The 24,729-nt window shown below is 43.4% G+C and overlaps 1 protein-coding gene across 1 annotated transcript in view; it reads right to left on the bottom strand.

Moving 5' to 3' along the window:
- The window catches only part of LOC147683540 (uncharacterized), a 250,716-nt gene that overhangs the window by 85,081 nt on the left and 140,906 nt on the right, over positions 1-24,729 (bottom strand). The window contains exons 6-7 of the mRNA XM_086943932.1: positions 23,804-23,886; positions 15,276-15,384 (exon numbers count right to left, since the gene is read on the bottom strand). Coding sequence (XP_086800058.1) covers positions 15,276-15,384; positions 23,804-23,886 — 192 coding nt within the window. The remainder of the gene's footprint in view (positions 1-15,275; positions 15,385-23,803; positions 23,887-24,729) is intronic.

Here is a 24,729-nt window from a genome sequence, read left to right as displayed (position 1 = left end):
CCACCTACCAGTGCACGAGGGTACTGCTGATCAAAATCTCTTGATGCAGGTTAGTGAGTGGGGGTTTTCATAAGGTGAGGAATTTGCAATTAGATAGAATATCCAACAGAAAGGGTATTACTAAATAAGTAACATGTTCATCATAATAAGCTGTAGGTCACCAAGCTCAAGTTCAACTTTCACTATGTGGCCACTATGCTAATGGATGAACCTGTGCCATTCCTGAGGGAACAGGGGACTGCTTGCCAGGAAATAGTGAGTGCTGCTGTGACTCTCTCGTGGGTGACAAGGAGGATTTGGTAATAAAGCATGAACACTGTGGAAAACTATTACAGATTTGTGAGTGCTGACAGCAGAAGAGACTTGTGTGAAGTAATTGTTAAGATTATCGTGGGGTTGACACGACTATCTGGGAGGTGACTTCTTTGTGCGATGACAGGCAGACAAGTGAGAGGCTATTTGAGGGGACACTGGTTTTTCCATCAACACCTGGCAATGCAGGGCTTCCCAGGCTGTGCTTGGAATTAAGTCTTCACTCTCCCACACTACAGGTGTGGGCCATAGAGAATCCTCTCGCTATGCATGCTTTCAACCTCTCCAACCCAAGCTGTCTTAGACAGCTGGCTGGAGAACAGGCACAGCCCCCAGTGCACGAGGGAGTGTTGAAGCTGCCCGCTCCAACCTATTGTGGTGCCTCTTTCATGCTGCTTAACATAATCCGCCGCATGATAGCAGCATCTAGATTGATAGAGGAGAAGTTGGTTGAGGCTCTAGGACTCATGCTTGGACTGCAGAAGAGGAGAATGCTGTTGACCCGTGGGTAAGTAAAAATTTCTTCTCTTTTATTATTAGCTGTTTGACCACCTGATAGGCACTGTGAGAAACTGGCATTGGCTTCAGCCTCAACTCCAGAGCTCTTAATAATGGCCTGTTATTAACAAAATTCTGTTAACGAGCCATGATTGAGAGCTTAGACATTGAACCTAAAGGCTTGTAGGTTTGTCACAGTGCATGTCACTGAGTTAAAATATTCACTTCACTCACAAACGCCCCTCCAGTATTAAGAGTCACCACCTGTGACTACATTTAACAGCATGCCACCGTTCCACTTCCTCTACTTAGCAGCTATGCCATTGATAAGCCGTACAAAAGGGGGTGGTGATGGACGGAGCATCTGAATCAGTCAAAAGATCTGGGTTTAATCCATCACCGTTCTTTAGCCCACTCTGCCACCCCAATTCAGACATGGCTCCCTGTGCCTCATAGAAACAGTCTAGCCCGAACTGCCAAGCCATGTCTTCCCTGGACCGGAAACAAGCTTCCGAGGACCGGTTTCTGGCATTCCAGCCGTCTTCAGCCCGGCTTGCTTGAATCCAGTGGCAAAGTGAGCAAGGGACTCACGCCTGAGCATACCCTGCCACACCTATGGCGGCCAAAAGCGGTACAAAAGGGGGTGGTGATGGACGGAGCATCTGAATCAATCAAACACTCACACCCAGTCAAAAGATCATAGGTCCTAACGTGACTAAACACAGCATTACTGCTAACAGTAACAGTCTATTAACAAACACAACACTTTGGATAGAATATTCTTGCCTAAAAGCTTCTAAAGTCCCATTTGTTGTCCTTCCTTTTCATAATGGAACTGATTCACAGACCCATTTGCTTGCCAAGTCCAAATTACATGTGGAAAGAGCTTGAGCTACGAGTGCAAATGTAATTCATAAAAAGTAAAATGTGCACTTATAAATGGATATACCCTAGTATGGTGAAATATTTTGCAGGATATCTTGTCCTAGGCGAATTCACAAGCTTCTCTACAACCCATTCCCTCTCTGGAAGCAGTTGGAGCAGTTGGAGATTTACTTCCTTCAAGAGCAAAAATAAACCCGGATGTCAGGTTGAGAATGGGAAGGGAAAACCCCAAAATCGGTGGGGGTATAGGGAAAAGGTTTTCTCCAAAGTGAAACATATTATCATTATCAAGTAACAAATAAATGAAAAAAAGGCCAAGTGCACTCATATTGTACCATTGTAGACTATGCACACTTAATCATGCACACTGCCTTAGCATAAACGTAATTGGGAATATACAAGATGTTTCCTAGAGTACTTCTTGAAACCTGTGACCATTACAGGTTTGTAGAAGTACTCTTGAAAATCTTTGTAAAGGCAAAACAAAAAGAGCAGATGTATTTATTTATTAAGAATCTGGCCCCCAGCGCAGTGTTTTTAAAACCGTTTAAAGCCGCGCCCCCTCCATAGAAAAAGAAAATCATTAGGCCCCCCTCAAATTTTTCACAATTGTTCTATGAAACTTACAATGTTTCAATAGGTCTAGGCGTATTTAAACATTGCAGTTAAGTTCTTATACCATTTTCAAAATGCAATCAAATACAAGATTGCCAAACATACTATTCTTGTCATGCAGGCCTTACTAACCTGTGAAAGTATCCACAGTGTTGTTATTATAAATGGGGGTCAGTTTTTGAAGAATATTTGGAGTCTCTTCCCTTTTGTGTGGTAAATATTTTACCGTATACTATTTTTCCATATAATTTCAGACAGGTTACAAAAGAATAGCTCAATCAAATGAGAGGCAGAGTCCGCCGTGTCTGAGTCATAAGGGCTTTAATCATGAAGGATGACTAAATGACTCGAGTCAATGGAGATCTAGTCCATCAATACAAGGGTACGGGTATGCAATGATGGCAGGAAAAGATGTCAACGATTTATTCACAGTACATGACATATATAGTAAAATGACACAATAGCATTGAATACAGTAGGCGTGACAAGTGAAATGTATATGATAAGAACACATGTGCGTAGCAAAAAGGCGTGAACATGGGTGTGCACAGAGGCGTGAACTAGAAACGTCACAGAAAAGTGTCATAAGTGGGTGGATGCTTAGAGAATTCTTGCAGAGTCAGCTGAAACCTATGGCCTGGATGCGCGCGCAGCTAATATGACGTGTGATTGACGTACATCTGGAGGAAGCTAAGAGTCTGACTTTTAACACTAGTAGAAGAGACAGAAGTCTGGCATGTCAGATCGACCTGTCCCTAAACATATCTGATATCATGTGTTTGGAGGATGTTTAATCTGGAGTAAAAGGTCTCTTGGGCAGAGGCTATTCTATACTGAATGTATGCGTGTCTAGGTGCAAATGCTCGGAGCCAGGGGCCTAACATGGTAACGGGAGCAATGAATTTCATGAGGGAGGACAGGAAGGCTTGGCCCTTGCTCTGCAGTCGGGGATATGTTTTCGTATTTCACTAGACAGGAATGTGTTTTCGAGGAGCTGAGCTGGCTACGCTGATAACTTGAAGGCAAATTACTTTTTTTGGCAGGCAGACCAGGCCGAGCTGGGCACCGCTCGGTTGGCAGGAAGTAAGGCAGAGGTCAGGGATGCGTCTCCATGCTGCAGCTTTCAGAGACAGAGGCAGAAGTGGCTTGAAGACAGAAATCAGGGCCTAGCTCGGCAGGGCCAGGAAAAACGTGAAAGCGCACCACATAAAGACGGTGGCACGGCATACTTAGGAACGGAATTATCGATCCATTTAAGGTGGATCTGATAGAGGACATGTTAACGTTGGACGCAAATGTATTTGCGTCTTCAGATTCGGTTGTGGAGGGAAATTACATGTACTTGAAGTGCGTACATGGAGCCGTTGGGGTCTACGTTAGGGGACACAATTGACCATAAAAATTCCAATTACCTCATTCCCTCCTTGTCCCCTACGGACCCTTCATGATATGTCGATGTTCATGAGACCATCAATCTGTTCATACAACATCATCTGTTCTTCTTTCTTTCTTCTGGAATGGGAACGTGCACTTGAATGGGGAATACATGCTGTGGCGCACAAGCCGCAAATCGCTGGCCCACATTGTAAACATAAACAACAACTGAATACTATGGCCAATATGATTCCTAGGAATGACAGTAGCTTCCATCCCCAGGCTGATACTACACTCCAGAGCCAACCGGACCAAGTCCAGGAGCCTGGATACTGATGTATCAGGTGAGAAATTTCGTGAAGTCGGGTAATAGCTTTATAGACTGATGGCGCATTATTTGGAATAAATACGCAGCAACTGGATCCGATGACTCTACAAGCCCCGCCCCTATCGGCCAGGATGACGTCAAGGACAAGGCGGTTCTGAAGAACAACAAGTCTCATAGCAGACTGCTCCTCTGTTAAGTTGCCCAAAGCTGAAGTAGTCTCATTCACTACGGCTTCTAGTATTCTGGTTAATTTGCGTATCAGTTTACTATTGGAGACGGTTCCTAGATAGGGAAAGAACCCTTTATTGAAATCTGTATATTGTTCCCATGTAGTTTCAGTCTGATCAACTATTGGGAGGTCTCTTTTGTGTCTAACAATATTAAGGCGGGAATTCCTGTGATAGTCTTATGGGGCTAGAAATACTGGTGGTAATAAGAATGCAATGAAACAGGTACCATCCCAGTCTGGAGGTAAACGGACATAAGCTGTCTGACCACATATAAAATAGGAATGTCGGGAAGCTTTGAAAGTAGACTTGCCTTGATCACTGAATTCGACCACAGTAGTACAGTCACTGTGACCTAGATGTACTGAACCATTTTTTCTGACACATAGTACTCCTTTCGCTGGTAGAACTGAAATGGATGGCAAGTCTGGACTGGTTTCTGACTGAACATTTAGAATCATGAGGTTAAGTGTAAAATTGCCTAATCCATACACTTCATTTTCTAGATCTGTCCCTGTCATTTGTGGAAGACCCTCTTCGTTCGGGAAACATGCTTTGTTCATGACTGTGTTCAGATTTCCCCATATCCAATTGCCTTGGGAAACCTTAGAGTCAGTGTCCATAGAAGATATTAAACTAAACCAGGCACCACAGGAACCATTATGTGTAAACGGGTAAGGAAAGAGAGGCAGAGCTCCCTTGTAGTTCTGGTAGGGAGGGAGTCGGCCACATATCCAACAATTAGTAGCATTGTTGGTCTGGTGAGAATGGTGTAACATACGAATGAATGTATTGTTGCGCAGCGCAAGTCGATAAGACAATTCGTGTGGGGGTAGAGCACTAAACGTGTGTTCTGCAGTGTTATTAGAAAAATGTGCAAGAGGAAAATACATATAAAGCATCCAACTTAAAGCAATAATCGTAAGACTCAGAAAAAACATAATAAGTAATGTGCAGACGCATCTGCTCCGGAGACTTTTACAATATTTTCGTTTCTTGGTCTCCTGTCTATCTCTCTCTCTATTTGGGTCTAACTTATACATTGTCAGAACTGCCTAACCGCTGCACCCGAGGGGGACTTAAACAATTAAACTGTCTGACTTACTAGACCTCAACTTTTGGCGATACTCCTCTTGGGGAGTTTTCTCTAGAAGGGGGAGTTTGGTATCAGTCACTGGTACGTGGGAGTTCTGGGATTCGGATTTTGGCGGAAGTCTATGAAAGCGTTTGACGTGACTGGAGTGCACCCACCCCTTCCGTCCCTCAATTTTTACTGCAGTCCTTGTTGTTAACAAAACAATCTTCGGCTCCTTCCAGCGGGGCTCCAACGGGCTTGATCTGTCAAAGTTCCGAATAACTAAAACATCGCCTGGGACCAGTTCATGTGGCTTCACCTCGGTGTTGTCTGGGAAGGCTGCCGCGACCTGTGAACACCATGATTGTAGTGCAGACATCAAGGAAGCAAGGTAATCTGTCAACATAGTACTATCAACATCAGTAATCTTTCGCGGCAGAGGCGTCCCCCACATATTAGGAGGTCTACCGAAGACCACCTCATACGGGGATAGCCCTGTCCTAGAATGAGCTACCATTCTCATATAAAAAAGAGCAACTGGCAATGCTACTATCCAATCCACTCCCTTCTCTTTACACACTTTTGCAAGGCGAGTTTTCAGAGTCTGATTGTGTCGCTCCACGAGACCTGCTGCCTCTGGATGTCGGACACAGTGAAACTTCCACTGGTACCCCAATAGAAGAGAGACCTGCTTCATGAGTTCGGATGAGAATGGCTGACCGTTATCTGAATACACGACATGGGGCAAACCGTATCGAGGGAAAACCTCACGAACCAACTGCCTGGCAGTGGTCGGGGCAGTGTAATCTGGGACGGGATATGCTTCTGTCCATCGGGATAGGGCACATACGACTACGAGGACATACTTAAATCCTCGGCATCTGTCCATCTGGATATAATCCATCTGGAGGACTTCAAAAGGATAGTCGGGAGGATGGAATCCACCTTGCTCTACGGGAATCCCTTTTCCTGGATTGAACTGACAACAGATCATGCAGGTACGCACTTTCTGTTTTGCTGCTGCTCGTAAATGCTTGTTGAACCAAAGGTTCTGTACACTGTCTAACATGGCTTTTTCTCCTAAATGTGCTGGACTATGTGCTGTGTTAATGATAACTTGAACCATAGAGTTGGGGAGAAACCATGTGGTCTTTCCCCTCGTCATCCATCCTTGGTCTGTCTGGACCCCTCCTTGTTCAGCCCATTTCTTTATTTCATCTGGAGTGGCGTGTGTCTGTATGTCGATGACATCTAGTGTGGGGTCCCTGACTGTCATGCAATGTGTCTGTGAAGTTACATCTGTCTTGGTCATGTCAGTCGTTTGAGTATGAGTCAGTGCTGTATGTTTCGCTATTTGATCTGCAAAGTCGTTACCCTGAGAAATCTTGTCTGTGACCTTTGTATGTGCCTTGCACTTCATGATAGCTATAGCTGTAGGCAAATGTATTGCTTCTAATAGGGCTTGAATGAGGGGGCCATGTTGAATCTTGGCTCAGTGAGAGGTCAAGAAACCTCTTTCCTGCCAGAGGACAGCGAAGTCGTGAACAACTCCGAATGCATAACGTGAATCTGTGTATATGTTTACTTTCTGGTTCTTTGCACGTATACAGGCTTGGGTCAGAGCAATGAGCTCTGCTGCTTGGGCTGACAGAGTGTCAATGCGATGTGTTTCTATGACTTCAGTTTCAGTGGTCACTGCATACGCAGCCACTAACTCTCCTGTACTTGTTCTTAAACATGAACCATCCACATAAAGTGTCAGGTCTGGATCGGGTAATGCGACATCTGTCAAGTCTTGTCTGGGTTTCGTAACTGTGTCAACCACTTCTACGCAGTCATGTGGAGTAGGATCTATGGTGCTCGATGGTAAAAGTGTAGCAGGATTCAGTGTGTTACAGCGTCTGATTTCTATGTGTGGTTGGAATAACGTCAATTCATAACCTGTCAGTCGTGCTACAGTCAGGTGTTGAGTCTGGGTTCTGTTTAAAAGAACCGCTACAGAATGTGGAACTTGTACTGTCAATTGATGTCCTAATACAATGGAGTCGCTTTGTCTGATTGCTAGAGCTGTAGCTGCAACTGACTTTAAGCATGCAGGCAAGGCCTGGGCTACTGGATCCAATGTACTCGAAAAATAAGCACACGGTCTGTGTTTGTCTGCTTGTAACTGAGTGAGAACCGACAACGCTGTGCCATCGCGTTCTGTGACAAAAAGTGTAAAAGGTTTGCTGTAACATGGTGTAGCTAAAACTGGTGCTTGACATAAGGCTTTCTTTAATTCGTCAAAAGCTTGTGTATGTTCCTGAGTCCATGGAAGAACAGACGAAGACGCTGCCTCCTGTGTAGTCAACTGTATGAGTGGTTTAGCTAGAAATGCATATTGTGGAATCCATTGTCTGCAATAAGAAGTGAGTCCAATAAAGGCTCGTACTTCTGTCTGTGTCTTGGGTTGCGGAAGATGTGCAATTAACTGAATTCGTTCTGGTGTCAACTGCCTATCCCACTTGGTCAGCAAGTGCCCAAGGTACACCACTTGTTGGGCACAGAATTGTAGCTTCGAAGGAGACACCTTGTGTCCCTTGTCCGCCAAGAAAAGTAAGACTGTCAGTGATGCTTGTTCACATTCTGGTTCACTATGAGCGGTGATCAATAGATCATCGACGTATTGAAGTAGGGCAGTGTTGGCAGGCATGTGAATACTGTCAAGTTGTCGTTTTAATGCTTGGCTGTAGTTGCTGGGGCTTTCTGTGAATCCTTGAGGTGCGCGTGCAAATTTGAAGCTTCGGCCATTTAAACAGAATCCGAAAAGATATTGGCTCTCCGGGTCAATAGGAACACTAAAGAAGGCGTTCTTGAGGTCGATTACAGTAAAGAACGTTGCTTCAGAATCAATAGCTGTCAATAAGGACGAAATGTCTGGGACCACGGGATATTGTGGTACAATGCATTTATTCAATTCTCGTAAATCGATAACTAATCGATAAACAGGAAGTGCATTTGGATCAGTACGTTTAAGAATTGGAATGATAGGGGAATTACAAACATTGGAGTCGGTTTCTACAACCACTCCTTGTGCAATGAGCTCGTCAATGATTTTCAGTAAAGCCACTACAGCATCTGGTGGTAACTTGTATTGTCGGATGCGTGGTAGTACTACTCCTGGCTTGAGTGTGACACGATATGGAGTAATGTGCATACAACCTACATCAGTGGGGCCTTTCGCCCATAAATGTGCAGGAACATTCTGTAACCTGGGGTCAAAATCTCTCAATACATAATGTCCCTTAAAATCACGAAGGAACAACCTTACTCCTTCCGGAGAACAACAAATTACAGCTCCTAGAGCCTTCAGGGTCTTTATACCAAGCAAGTTTTCTGGACAGGATTTCGTGAGCAATAAATCTGTAGTGCGGGACAATGGACCAACTGCAAGGGGAACTGGTTTCGAGACTTCATTAACAATAGGCTTTCCTGAAAATCCAAGGGAAACATTCTGTGAGCCTGAGAGGGGTGCCCCTGGAACCTCGTCGTGACTGATGGTTGTCCTGCTTGCCCCTGTGTCAATTAAAAATTTTCTATCCTTCCCTAATACCTGACTGTGTACATAAGGGCCTTCTTGATCTACAGGAACCTCAATAAGGGGCAAGCCAACCTCCCTCTCTAGGCTGTTTCATGTGTATTGCTGGTAATCGGGGTAGTCAGATTGCGCATACTGGTACATCTGCTGTGTGACATGTTGTGTTGCGGCAATGGGCTGTGGCTGTGGTACCGCTATGGTCTTATGTGGAACCTGCATAGGCTGGACATTCTGTGGAACGTGTTGTTGGACCTGGTCCTGTCTAGGAGGACGCGGTCTCTTTTTAGTTTTACCTGTGGCTATGTTGTGTTTCAAAACTGCACAATCGTTTACATAGTGACCTGGCTGTTTACAATAGTTGCATATCCCTTTAACAGGAGCTGCTGAATTTGAATTATTGGATTGTGTCGTACCCCTTTTATGACCGTCAGCTGGAACTGACTGAGCAACTAGTACTTTCATTTTCGTGTCTTTCATACGTCTCTGTTCGTGATCATGTTCTTCTCTAATTCTGTTCTGGTGATACTGTAACATTTGTAAAATTTGGGAAGGCGAATTAGCTTGCCATGTGCTCTCGACTTTCAGTACACGGTTCTTAACCTGGGGCAATGAATTCTCGACTAATTTGGATACAAAAAGGTGTGGGTATGAGTCGCTACTTGTTTTCAGGCCACTATTAATAATAAAACATTTCTCAAATCGGGAATAAAAATCACTAGTGTCTTCGTCGGGTTTCTGTTTGCAGGCTGAGATTGCATCCCAGTCCTCCTTTTTAGTTGCTAACAATCTTGGCAAAACCTGTACTAACAATCCTGGTAATGCTTTAGTTTTATCCCCAAGACCTAAACCTGGGGTTCGAGTCGTTTCTTCGGCTTCTAATGCAGCCCAATCAATCTTTTTGTCTCCCACCTCCCATTCTTTTTCTTTGAGTTTCTCGTAAATACCGGCAGGCAATAACACTTTCAATATTTTCATAATGTCGGGATAGGTATAATCTCCCATGAGTAACATGTCTTTTATTTCACGGTGGAAACCTGCAGGGTCTTTATCATGACTGGGCACTATTTTCTTCATTTCCAATAATTCCATTTTAGTTATGGGCGTGTATACATACACACGTGCAAAGGTATCATCAGGGTTCCGGATTGGATGTACTTCTCGTAAAGGATTCTGTTTGTCAAAGTGATATGGTTGCCTGACTGGGGGTGGAACGGAAACAAGATGTGGAGTCAAAAAAATTCTATATTTGTGGCGTTGTTCTAAAATCGTTTCAATTAGATCGGTACCTAGACCTCTCCATCTTCTCAGGAGTAAGTCTTGCAATAAACTATATAACGGACCTGGATCAGATGCTTGGTTTTCGTACTGTATAATGAGGTGTTGGGTCATGTATATACCAGCTAGTCGCTGTTCTTCTGGAGTAAGACTTAAAAATGTTTGCACTACTGAATCGTCTTTGTATATGCTGTCATCTCCGGCCCACTGTACTGCGGACCGGGCTAGTTCCTGATCACGTAGGGTATTGAGTTCGTGATAACCTACTCTTTCTTTCAGTACTTTGTCAGTAATTTGGAATACATGTTCAAGGGTACATCGCTCTGGTATCGGACAAAGGTAACGTTTCTTGTTTTCTAAACGAATGGGTCTATCGAAGGGCCTATCAAGAGGATACTGTCTAGGGAGTTTCTCTCTACCTACATATGCCACCATGTCTCTACTTGGTAGTTGCGAGGTTTCTGCTGGATTCTCTGTTTCTTCCTCCTCTGAGGAGTCCTGATCGTCTGATTCGAGTTGTTTTTCAGATTCTCGACGGGCATGTATTGCTATTATTTCTTTACGGATCTTTCTAACCATAGCATGTACACATCTCTCTCTATCATGTTTACCCTCTGAAATATTCTGACCCCATCTGTTCAATCTATCCATCTCACTTTGTGGAAAGCTGGGCTGATCTTGTTCCCTTATCAAACAATTAACCAAAAATCGCATTATCAAACCTTGAGTCTCAACTTTCTGACGTGACATGGCTTCACCGACACACTCCGGTCTTTCTCCTGTTCTAATAAAATGATACAGATTGTCTAGATGGTCTGGCATTTCTGGTAACAATATCAAATAATCTGTAACACGTCTTAAACGTAGAGACGCTAACAACATGGGTCCTGTTTTACCAGGCACTGTGTCATATCTGCAATCTGTAAGCTGTTCTTTGAGCTTTTCGGCTGGGGCACCTTTAGGTGTTCGCGACATTGCGAATTCTCTCATTGTCACTCGTTGTAACTGTGGCGGGGTGCGGTAACTTCCTGTAGCACCTCCTGAGGCGGAGGCTTGAGCATAACCTGGCTGTAGGGTCGGTATCTGCTGTAACGGGGTTGGAACCTGAACCGTGCCAGACCCAAAAGGATTAAGCGGATGAATAGGGGGAACAACAGGTACGGGTTCAGGAAGCGGTGCAGGAGGGGTCTGCTGTTGCGGACCCGGGGGCAGATGATCATGGGGTAGGTTATTGTCAGCAGGTGGTACGGGTACATGGGCAGGTACATTGGTATATGCGGGAGCTACGTCGTCTAAATAGGAAGAAAGGAAAATGTCTGCTGCGGTCTTGTGACGTAATTTAGTCGGAATCAATGGAGGGGGCAGATCTTTCGGTGTTTCCGGGGTCGCCTTGGGCAGGCCCTTGGCCAGGACTGGATACAGTCCTGTCATAATGGCATTACTCTGTCTGTCGTGTTGTTCCATTCTAACTCGTTCTCCTTCTTCTAGTAGTTCCTTTTCTTTGGCTTTTTCAGAATCCTCTCTACTTTTCTCTACTTTTCTGAGTGCTTTCTCTGTCCGTCTATGTGATTCTTTACGCCATAATTCAATGGCATCTTTCTGTGACTGTCGGGCTTTCTTTTTCCACAACGCTTCCTCTACTTTCATGATGCACTCGGCATCCCATGTCCCTGTAACGGGTCATCTCTGATTCTCTGCCAAGTCTTTCGTGTATTCCACCCACAAGTCGAGAAATAATATGGCATCTAAGCCATGCTTGTGGTACATAAAATAACCAGGAGTATCCCTGGGTGGGATGGGAACAGCTTCCTCAAGTATCCCTTTCCTAGTTCCTATCTGTCGCAATTTCGAGAATAAAGGCATCCTCAATCTAGACACTATGCACAATAAACACAGTAAGAAAAATGCGAACAATCATTCATACCACAACATTAAAACACATTGAAACATTTCGAAACGAACAATAATAACTGTATAATTCAATACTAGATGCACTGCTAAACAGTACAGATACACTGCTAAAACAGTGCAGACCGGGTCTGTGTACCCAAACCCGTCTTGACCGGACACAAATTAATGCACCCGTCTAGATGCGTCCCCAGCAACGGTACTCACCGGGAAGCACGGAACGGAAGGCCTCGGAAACTCGACTGGACTGGACTGACGTCACTGCTTCTGCCGCGCACTACGCATGCGCCTCGACACTACAGGTGGGCCTCTCGATACCTCGGACACTGCTCTCTCGGCTGGGCTCTGGTCGGGATCCTCCGCACTCCTCACCGCCTCGTCTGGATGTCGGCCGCAGTCTCCGTCACCTCCGTAGGCCTGAGGGAGATACAGGAAATCCTGCAGATGCGCATGGGGTCCGTCACAGCTGTAGTCGGGGGCAAAGCCTGCGACTCATCACCGGCGCGTGGGGTGGGGGAGGGGTCCCTATTCGGGCGCCAAATTATGTGGTAAATATTTTACCGTATACTATTTTTCCATATAATTTCAGACAGGTTACAAAAGAATAGCTCAATCAAATGAGAGGCAGAGTCCGTGGTGTCTGAGTCATAAGGGCTTTAATCATGAAGGATGACTAAATGACTCGAGTCAATGGAGATCTAGTCCATCAATACAAGGGTACGGGTATGCAATGATGGCAGGAAAAGATGTCAACGATTTATTCACAGTACATGACATATATAGTAAAATGACACAATAGCATTGAATACAGTAGGCGTGACAAGTGAAATGTATATGATAAGAACACATGTGCGTAGCAAAAAGGCGTGAACATGGGTGTGCACAGAGGCGTCAACTAGAAACGTCACAGAAAAGTGTCATAAGTGGGTGGATGCTTAGAGAATTCTTGCAGAGTCAGCTGAAACCTATGGCCTGGATGCGCGCGCAGCTAATATGACGTGTGATTGACGTACATCTGGAGGAAGCTAAGAGTCTGACTTTTAACACTAGTAGAAGAGACAGAAGTCTGGCATGTCAGATCGACCTGTCCCTAAACATATCTGATATCATGTGTTTGGAGGATGTTTAATCTGGAGTAAAAGGTCTCTTGGGCAGAGGCTATTCTATATTGAATGTATGCGTGTCTAGGTGCAAATGCTCGGAGCCAGGGGCCTAACATGGTAACGGGAGCAATGAATTTCATGAGGGAGGACAGGAAGGCTTGGCCCTTGCTCTGCAGTCGGGGATATGTTTTCGTATTTCACTAGACAGGAATGTGTTTTCGAGGAGCTGAGCTGGCTACGCTGATAACTTGAAGGCAAAATACTGTTTTTGGCAGGCAGACCAGGCCGAGCCGGGCACCGCTCGGTTGGCAGGAAGTAAGGCAGAGGTCAGGGATGCGTCTCCATGCTGCAGCTTTCAGAGACAGAGGCAGAAGTGGCTTGAAGACAGAAATCAGGGCCTAGCTCTGCAGGGCCTGAAAAACGTGAAAGCGCACCACATAAAGACGGTGGTACGGCATACTTAGGAACGGAATTATCGATCCATTTAAGGTGGATCTGATAGAGGACATGTTAACGTTGGACGCAAATGTATTTGCGTCTTCAGATTCGGTTGTGGAGGGAAATTACATGTACTTGAAGTGCGTACATGGAGCCGTTGGGGTCTACGTTAGGGGACACAATTGACCATAAAAATTCCAATTACCTCATTTGATGCCTTCTTTCAGCCAGGATATCAATGACGAAAGATGTTAGTGATGACCCATTACAGAGCGGCTTACTGCCACTCATTCTTTTCTGCTGAAAACAAAGCACTATTATCAGTATATAATGCTTCTTTTGGCCAGAGCCTGGTGCTCCCCCACGGAGGCCTCCCTGGTGACGCCCATGCTTCAGATTGAAGACTCCTGCTCTAGAGTTTTATTTTGTTTTATGGTCCAAATAATTTATTGATACTTCGATTATCGTGTCCTCTATTCTCAACACCATCCTGTTATTGAAACCGTATATGGATAACGAACAGCAAAATCAGGTACCAGGAGCAAATGACTGAGTCAAGGCTGCCTTTGGGAGCTATGGTAAGTATGTGTGTAATTTAAGGGAAGGTCAGACATGCACAGATCCATTTTGGATATGATTCACAAAGGTAATTTACACTTTTTTTGTAAGTTTACACTTTCGAGTAAGTTTACTTATTTTTGGTATTTACAAATGGTACTTTTGTACAAACTTACACTTGTGTAGCATTGCACTTTTGTTGTAAGTCCTGCACTATGGATAGCCAAGCAGTGGTACTGCAACACCCTGCCACCGAAAATAACATAGGTTGTGACTTATTACAAAAGTGTAAGTTATTATAAATGTTTAAATTACTTCAAAATCCCATTTTGTGAATACTGAAATGCAGTAAAGCTACTCAAAAGTATACGTTACTACAAAAGTGCAGTTGTGACTAACACTTTGTACTACGTTTTGTGGTACTGCTATAGTACTATAAAACGTCATACAAAGTGCAGTTTGTAAATAGTACCTTTAACTTCACACATACACTTTAATTTGTGTTAAAAAAAATGTCTTTCAATATCTTTTTGATCCAATGCATATTCACTATCTGTATCGGTCACATTACACCGCCTCCACAGCCTGTAAAGATATTCTCTCCACTGCCAAAACAGAGCCACTGGCAAGCCCTTGAAATAGTACCTGTAAAACTGAATCATTCATCATATTCTGTCCAGGGATCCTTGCTTCACTGATCCCTGCTTTACCTGTTAACTCAGGGGCACACAACTGAATGTAATGCATTTTATAAGAGATCCAGATGCAGCGCCTGTGGGTGTCTAGATGCCGAGTATTAAAAGCGGTGAACAACCTTTACAACAAAACTTTTACAACGCACTACCATTACAACGCACACCATTACAACGCATTGCGCTTGGGGGCGCTCTAGGATAGGGAATAAGTTTAATTTTCTATCCAACACCTTCCCGAGTGTCCACGGGGACTGGAGTTGGAATAGAAAATTAAACTTTTCACTATCCAGCACCCCAAAGCGCTATGCTTTGTAAAGGTTTGCGATGTAAAAACCGCGTTGTAAAGGCATGCGTGGTAAAAGTATGCGTTGTAACGTCATACATCCATTAAAAGCAATTGTCCTTACCTATGTGATTGCAGATCCAAATCCAGATGGAGCGCACTTTTTCCAGATCACTGTATGCTTTCCTCAACAGAGCTCTCACAAGGTCCTCCACACTGCTCTTGGTTTCCACCTGCATAGTGGCAATAACATTATTGGATGCTAAGTATCCATTAAAGGTGAGTGAGGCTCTGGTTTGACATTCACTAAATATTTGACTGCAGGTGTCATTTACTCATAGTTGTAATTCTTTAAACATGGTCAAACATGGGCAGTACCCACAAATCCAGTGGGCAATAGCATAGTCCCTGTTGCCCTAATATGATGTTATCACTCGGACACAGCTCTCTTAACTGGTAACAACCCACTCCCTCAGCCCAATAACGCAAGAAAGCAACTAAAACAACACAATAACACTTCCACAGAAAAAAACTATGAAACAATCAACAACACAATACCAACAAAGAAGGCACCCCAAACTATAGGCACGAGGCAACGCAATAACAGTGTTGTCACAGGAATATCCCCTGCATGATGTATAATCATGTACCCTGCCATCCATGCCCCAACTGCACACCTGTGATCCAGGATTTGTGATTTTTGGTCTTGCCACACTTAATCCTGCGTGCATGCTTTGATCAAGGCCTGGTCTTAAACAATGACAGGTTCTGTACCTATTCCTGTACTGAGAGGGATGAACCAAGCAAACCATCAAAGTGACAGGGAACTATTACCCACACTGTGAATTTCATGCGTGGAGCACAGTGGTGGCAGCTTACCATGTAAGTGAATTCTAGTGACAGGTCTTTTTATCGGTGAGACTGGACTGTGTAATTACAGGCCCATTCATCTAAAGTTCCACTGCTGACAATGAACCTGGAATCCTGAATGTGACATCATGTGTGTTGTACATGTGCATATGTGCTAGGAGTAATAGTGTGCTGTGCACAAGTGAAACAGGCCTGGGGTTTACATTTTGAAAGCCCACAGCCTGGACCAGAGTACAAGATGAAGGGAAAGTTGCTTTCTCAGACAGCATATGTGTATTTCTGACATCTCCCGGATGGGAGGGTGGAGCACCAACCGCTATGAGCAAAGAGGAGACAGGGTTTCCTTAGAATTGCTGATACATTAAGCTGTACATACATCTGCCTGCGTCTTCTATTTGGTGGATGGCAGTGCACACAGAGTGAGGCCTTCAGAATCTGTTGATAGGGAAAGGAGTCATTTGAAGGGGAACAGATTCTTATCTCTCTTCCTGATCTCTGTTAGAAGAAGTCATAAATAGCTTGGCCCAGCCTGCTCTCACCTCTTTGTACTTCTGTGGTGGGCACTTCATCTTGAGGCTATCCTGCTAGGCAGAGCATCCTTGCACAAACATGCCAGGCTTGGAAGGTGGCCTGGCCAAGACACAAGAAAGGGGATCTAACCCAAACTGGTTCCAATAAACAGACATGGAATACATATACTCTATCTGTGAATTTGTTATTAGGATGGGAGGTCAAGAACCATAATGTTTCATTGTTGTGGTTTCTTCTACCGAGGAGGGGTGTACTCTGTAAAGTACTCTGGGACTACTATGCACCCAAGGGATGGTACCATGCTGACAGCCAACTCTCCAAAGGTGAGGGACCATTACCTGGAGTCTGATTTGATGGGGGAATTACAGGACTGTCCTGGGTTCTAGAATACCCTGCCTGTGAGCAAGCAAAGCAAGCACCAATCCTGTAGGAGGAGGAGGACGGGATCCTGGAAGGGAATGCTGTAATTGATCCTGGCATATGGTCCGTCTGACAAAGACTTGATACGCAAGTGAGCCAAAGGAACTGCAATACTCTCGGAAGTGACAGTGTGACCTTTGCAACACATATTCATTGTAGCCACCAGGCCTCTAGAGTCATTTTCCTTTGAGATAATCCTGACAGAAGCTGGGTTCTAGTGGCTTTTGTGCCCCATAAGTGAACTGTATAACTACAGCACTACCAAGTGCGTGGGATCAGTCCTGAAGACTAAGTGAAGTGATAGGTGCCCTGAAGTGCCTTGTGAAGAATTATGGTCATCACCTTAGGGCACTGTGTGCCAAAGTTAGCACCTGGCATCCGCCATGCTGAAGAATCATCATCTGCAGGTGTGTGGCCAGCTTACCTTGTGGAGTCCAGGAGGAAATGATCTGCTGCAGCAGCCCAGAAGATACCCACCGACAGAAGCCTCCGCTCGTGCTGCAACCCTTTTGTGTCTGGCTGCCATGTCGCCATGAGAATATTGTTGTGTGTTACCTGGAGGCTCTTGGCTGCTGCCAATGAGATCCTGCTCTCGCAGGATGAACAAATGCAACACCTCACTGCTACTGGACTGGTGTGTGCCGCCTAGAGGGTCCTGCCTGCTGCTTGTGAGATCTTTATGCCACAGGAGGGCCAAACTGGAGGGTGTGGCTTATCGTGGCCGACTTTAAAGTTGGGGAACCAGTTTCGAGTCTGGCAGAAGGCTCAAACATCCTGTGATTCTGGGCAAATCACTTAATCTCCCTGTACCTAGAAATGAATGTGTGGGCTGTAATGCAACTGGCACTCATGTAAAGCTCTCTGATATCTTTGGGTCAAGTTGTTGCTATTTGAAACTGCGAAAGAAAAACGCAGCCCCACAGTGAAATTACAATCTTGGTGAGAGGCTAACGGACCAAAATACCTCAGAGGGGCAGGAACTGCACCCATAAACTTACCTTTAGACCCTGAACCTGTGACAGGGGACAGGCACAGTATGGGATGGGGGGGGGGGGGGCACTAGAGACAGGTGAGGCCCTAATCATCAAAACCTGATGAGAGCACAAATACTCATGATTAAATGTGTACTGGATTTCTATGTTTTTGTGTAATAAAGTACTTGTCTTTTCTACAAAAAGAAGCACTGAACTGTACACTGATGTTTTTGCGTTGCTGGGGGTGGGGGGTGGCTTTGATTCTTGAGCCTCAGTAACCCCAACACTAACCTCACTGAGAAGCTTGTGACTGCTTGCCTACAGTCAAGTGCGGAAAGAGTTGTACTTGGCCCAGTTTGCAAAGCCATACTGTTGCTGCTCCTGGAAAAGCATTGGTAAAAGGCCTCAATCCCCACGGTTGTGGCCAAATAGCCCCTGCCTGCTGTGTGGTCTCCTTAATGGGGGCATTAAACAATACTGACACAAAGCACTCCACAGCAATTATGGAAAAACAATATCAACGCAACCATATACACCAACACATTATTGGCATAGGCACCAATGAAGCACTACTTTACCAATAATTAGGGAACATTAGAGTGAGCAGGTGAATGAGAGACAGAAAGCCTCATCTTTCGGACATTATGGACCCCCAAAGAGCGAGCTTGAGGAATCTGTAGTTGTGTGTTTTTTTCAAATCTTCTCACAGTGTAAGCCAGTTGCATATAGTTTGACTAACAAAATCCAATATTTTTTTTAATCTAATGTGGTTGAGTAGCAGATCTCTAAATGTTCAACAGACTGAGTGGCAGTTTTGCTAACAAGGTCCAAAGAGAGGACACAATTTGTTTACAGCAATTGCATAGTATGTGCCGTGGTGGCATACCACATAGACTTCGAGATGGACCATAACATCAACTCGAAAAAGTATCACCATTGAGAAGTTAATAGAAGTAAATCTTGATAATGATAACAATGTACAGTGTAGAATAATATTTTAGGGGTTGATATTGTGACATACAACGATATGCCAGACTCTGATAAGAGGATGCAATAATATGTAACATGTGAAGCATACAATAGTATCACGGATGCCATTATTGTGACAGGAAATGTTATATTAAATGACAGGCGATGCCCAACTTAATCACACAGCCGTGAGAGGAATTATATGGTAAGTACCATGCAGAGATAATCACAATGACACCCGAATTGAGTTGGCGGTGGGGAAAGTGGAAGGTGTGGTGGAGGGGGGGAAGTCCAATTCTTGGTGGGTGGGGAGGGGTTTGCAAAGGGGAAAAAATGAAGCTGGTTGTTTGTCCATATTCAATTGTTTTTTGTCTATTTGATCCATTTATTTCGCTAGAAAAGTCACTACTGTTTATATATGGCTAAAATGTCAATTTTAAAGGTTGTCTTGTTTAATGTTAACAGGCTCAATAATAAGAGAAAGACGCATGCTATTGAAGCGTGGGTAAAAACAGAAAACCCAGGGGTAATTCTTCTACAGGAAACCCATATTGCGCCCATTAAGATCTCTGAATTTTCTATGTTCAGATCATAGGCAGGTTATAGGGGGTTCTCATCCTCTTCGGCATCCCATAGAGGGACTGCCATTTTCATTAATAAAAATTTACAAACAGAGTATATCAACTCCGGTAGCGATCCATCTGGGAGGTGGTGCTGGGCCTCCTATTCGTTCAGATCCAAACCTTGCCCTCTCACATTTGTGAGTTTTTATGCACCTGTAGAGGACAATATGAAACCCTATGAGGAACTTTTTTAAGCACTGATCAGGATCCCGGGGGATTTAATTTTAGGAGGGGATTCCAATATTTTGATGGATCCACGGCTAGACTCCACAGTACAGGGGAAGAGGCAGACAAAGCCCAGATCTTTTAAAGTTTTGAAACATTATGAATCTGTACTGAACTTTTATGATCCATGGCTTTCAGCGTTTTCATCTCAAAGGAGATACACTTGTGGATCTGGTCGATTCTGCTCCTCCTCTCGTATTGATTTTTTTGATCTCCCAGGGGTTAGAGTTCTCACAACCAATTTTTTTTTAATGCATTCTCAGACCACGCAATGCTGACATTGGAAATCCATCTGGGGGAACGATTGAGACTCCCAAAAATGTGGGCTTTTAATAAGCAGTACTTAAATGATAAAGACTGGGTAAAGTCCATGGATTTAGGGATTAGACAATTTTTGAATCAGAACACTATGTCTGTTGCACCACATATAGTTTAGGATTCAATTAAAGCATTCGTGTGGGGGCTATTAATAGGCAAAGATGCAGCCATGTCCAAGAAGGCTAGGCTGGAGAAGTTACAGCATGAAGATAAGATCCATGCCCTCAACAAGATATTTTTGAAAATTCCTACTGTTTCTAATAAAAAACTTCTTGATAAGGCCAAACGTGAGCTCTGCTCTGCCTATAACATCCAAAGTGAGATCTTTTTTCAACGCTTTCAACAGAAGGTTTATGAGGAAAGTAATTTCACTGGTAAGCTATTGGCGTGGCAGGCCAAAGAGGCAGGCCGCAGCAAATCAAATTAAAGCATTAAAATGCCCCCTGACAGCAGCTCCCACAGAAGACCCAGGGAGAATAGGGGACATCATGATGGCACACTATGACTCTATCTACGGTAAATCACAAAGGGTTGATGACCAACTGCTTGCTAAATTCCATCAAGAAAATCCATCCTCAACCCTGTCTGAAATAGATAATCAATCTATGGCGAGCCCTTTTTCCTTGTCAGAACTGGAGGAAGTTGTAAAAGGCTTGGCGAATGGCAAGGCCTGTGGTCCAGATGGACTACTCGTAGAATTTTTTAAGGTCTTTTTTGGAGCACTTTCAGATTTTTTTTTAATCCCGATTGATTCTTTATTAAAAGGAGGGCCTGTTCCGGAATCTTTTAGGCAGGGGAACATTGTAAGTTTTCCAAAGAAAGGTAAGGATAAGATGGATCCTAGCTCCTATCGTCCGATCACGCTGCTGGACTCGGACTACAAAATCGTCACAAAACTTCTATCTTGTAGGTTCAATACATTCGCAGCACAGTTGATCCACCCCGACCAGAACAGGTTTCTAGCTGGAAGACAATTGGCCACTAACACCCACTTTCTTGCAGAAGCCCTGGATTACTTTGAGGGCCAGAAGATTCCGGATCTCATCTTATTATTAGATGCAGAAAAGACCTTTGACCTTGTGGTCTGGGAGACATTATTTTTAATTTTACACTCTTTTAATATCCCAAGGTCATTGATACTTTTAATTCAGAGCCTATATGAGAACGCGATGGCCAATATAAGCATCAGTTCGGAAGTGGTAGGATCTATTCAAATTAAGCGAGGCATGAGGCAAGGTTGCCCTTTATCACTGGTGCTATTCGCGTTCTTTATTGAACCCTTAGCAACAGCTATTCGTAATTGTGTCGATATTCATCCTCCAATTACAGCAATGCCCAAAATAAAGCTGTACGCTGATGACATCATGCTTTTAATTAAGCCCACGGTTGAGGTGCAATCCAAGGTCTTCAAGTTGTTTGAGGACTTTGAAGCTTTAGGGGGATACCGCATTAACAAGGGCAAGGCTGAAGTTATTCTGTGTGGGAGTGACGCTATAAATCTACACCCCGATATCCGGGGTTCTGATAACTCTAATCCAAAGAGATATTTGGGAATATTCTTTTCAAACCTAATTGATGATCTATATAAATTAAACTTCGATCCCCTAATAAAGAAAGTTAAAGGGCTGTTTTCCCGATGGAATTCACTTCCTTTGTCTATTATGGGACGAGTGGCTCTGATAAAGATGTCAGTTTTACCGTTATTTAATTTTTTGTTTGCTTCAATTCCGTGCACTTTATCAAATTACTTCTTTTCTCAGGTTGAATCAATGTTTACAGCCTTTATATGGGTATAGAAAGTCCCCCACCTTGCACTTAGCACTTTATATGAAGACTTGGATCAGGGTGGGTTAGCACTTCCCAATCTTAAAAGCTACTATGATGCGTATTTTGCGCAATATTTGTCAAGGTTTAAGCCAGCACCACAAGCACATTCTTTTATTAACTTTTTTATTAATCTTATGTGTCAGGGTAGCCAAATTCATTATCTCCTGTTAATGTTCAGATTTCCAAAGCTGGTCCGCTACAAGAGTTTGCAATGGCTTTTCAAAAGAAGGCAGGCATTTTTAAAAAAAATATTCCATACCTGCAATCAACTCAGCTTCCCTATTAGAAGAAATTCTCCCCTTTATAGGTGTTAGACAACCCAGATATCTGGCCGTAAAATGGGCGGAAGTGGGGTTTGTTAAAATCTCTGACTTTATACAGGATGGTAACTGGGTGTCTATAGTAGACATGCGCTAATCATTGACCAATGATTTTATCTTAATTAATTCTTATGGTACTTTATTTAAAAATCTTGCTGAAACCAGCACTAATTCTTTCTTGATTCAGAATCAGTTGGTGGAGGATCTTTTAGTTAAAGTATCAGACAGGAAGCCTGGTGCCTGGAAGAAATATTTGACCTCTGTAAGGGGGGCTGATGTTGAATCTAAAGCTTTAAGGAAATGGTCAGAGCAGGAAAACTGTGAAATCTCCCCCTATATCTGGACCACTATTAACAGGTTGAATTTCAGCTCCTTAAGAGGGGCAAACGGGCGCAGGATGTTATTCTTTAGTAAATGGCTGCTGTACCGAACCCCAGCTGCCCTGGCTAAAATGTACCCCAATCAGTCTTCCCAATGTTTCCAATGTTTGAATGTTCCTGCTGCTAATTGGTCATATATTATGCTTCGCTGTCCAAAGATTATTGTGTACTGGGTCGAGGTATTTGTGTATCTCGAAAAAGAATGTAAATTACAGTTGGAAGTAAATGACAGGTTAATTCTATTTGGCTTTGATCCGGATCTCCATTTTGTAGACTCAGTAACTAGATTTCTGTACATAGCTATGGCGATTGCAAGATCATTGGTCCTTCAAAATTGGCGTTCCGAATCGATTCCGTCAGCCTTGGAATGGGGGCATAAGATGAGAAGGGTAAAGAGAGTGAATATAGCTTCGCAGCCAGAAATGGGGGACTTAATAAATTTAATAAAACAGGGGGTTCGAGATTTGATTAACAGAGGGAGAGGATGCAGTGGCCAGTTTGCTTGGTGGAGGGCGGGAATGAGATTTAAGACCTCGTCAATTGTTTATATATCTATTTATTGTGTGAATGTTTACAGGGGGCTTTTTCTATGGGATTTTTGTACTTTTATACCTGATCAACTCTTTTCTATGAAATGTATAACATGATCGTGATCTGGGATAGTGACTCATGGTGATTTATTTGGCTGTAATAGATTTGTTTTGTTGCTTGGCTTTCTGCTATGATATAATGTTGCTTTATGTAAATGTTTATGTTTGACAAACCTTGGCTTCAATAAAAAAAGTTTTTTTTTAAATGCTGTGCTAATGAAATACAATTATTAGCATGTACTGATGGGGCTACATTTCTAAGAGTCAAAAAATATCAAAGGATTAGTCCAGCTCTTCAACATTGATATTTAATGCTATTTCGTACAGTGGCAGTCCAATACTATGTAAAGTGCAATGTGCTGATCACTGGATTCCACTATAGGTGATATGTAGGGAAAGGGAAATTAAACCGGAAATGCTGTTATGGGAGGAATTCTACCAAGTGCCACGTGCTGCCATGAAATAAGTCTGTCAGTGCAAGCAGATACCATTATATATTTTTAATACAATAAGGTGCTGCCTAATTTTCATCTTAAGAAAAGCATAAATTATCATTCATGTGGTTTCCAGAATAGACTATTAAAGCTTTGCCAATGAGGTCTTACCACTGAGGCGTAGGCATCCAGCATCTGAAAGTCCTGTAGATTGATAGGCATAGATTTCAGGCTCGACTTATCCCATGGGTATGCTGGATGGAAAGATGATAGTATTATCCTCAGGTTTATGACACCCATCTTGAACATAATGTGTGACTAGGGCTCAAAAATTTGGGATTAGAGGAACCCACAATTGAAGTGGGGCGAGTTGGTGGCTATACTTAACCTACACTGACAAATACCCATGCTGCCAGTTACCTATCAAGTTATTTCACTGTTTCTATCTCGGTTTTCTGCTCTTTCCAACTTGGTTTCCTCTTACCATAGTCTTTAGGTTTTTTTGTATTTTTTTTTGTATTTATGCTTCACTTTAATGCCGAGCAAGCCTGTGTGTGAGAATTAATTCTGATTGTATTACATAATGTACATCCACTGTAAAACGATCAGTAATCAGAAGTTCAGAAGAAAACTTCTGTAACAATAGTGGTACAAATCAACAATGCAGGCTACACAGTGAGCAAAGATGTCTGATAAGAAATATGTACAAATAAAAGACTGGCCCGCTAATTTGGCTAAATAGGCCAACGGTATACAGGTCTACATATTGACAACCTGTGTATGTTATTGATAGGATATGCCTTGATATGTTATTGTTCTTTTAGCTTGAAGAATCCTCCAAGTCTCTTGGCTTGTACAATTGTGAGCATTATACTCAATGTTGTCCTCTTGCTCTGGTTCTATAATTTGATGCTCACCTCTGTATATCTAAGTTATCTTTTCTCAGCATCACCTTACAGTGCCAACTCATCTGGTTGATACAAAAAGTTTCAATGATCGGCTGCCCCTGGCTCTTGATGTCATAGGCTCTCTGGATGGTTCTTTTACACCTTGCTTGTTGCGTTTTGTTTGCATGCAGGATTGTGAATTTACCTGAG

The sequence above is a fragment of the Lissotriton vulgaris genome, chromosome 11, assembly GCF_964263255.1.
Source record: "Lissotriton vulgaris chromosome 11, aLisVul1.2, whole genome shotgun sequence".
NCBI classification, from domain to species: domain Eukaryota; kingdom Metazoa; phylum Chordata; class Amphibia; order Caudata; family Salamandridae; genus Lissotriton; species Lissotriton vulgaris.
The sequence above is the reverse complement of the archived record's forward strand: the minus strand, read 5'-3'. Positions and strand labels throughout refer to the sequence as shown.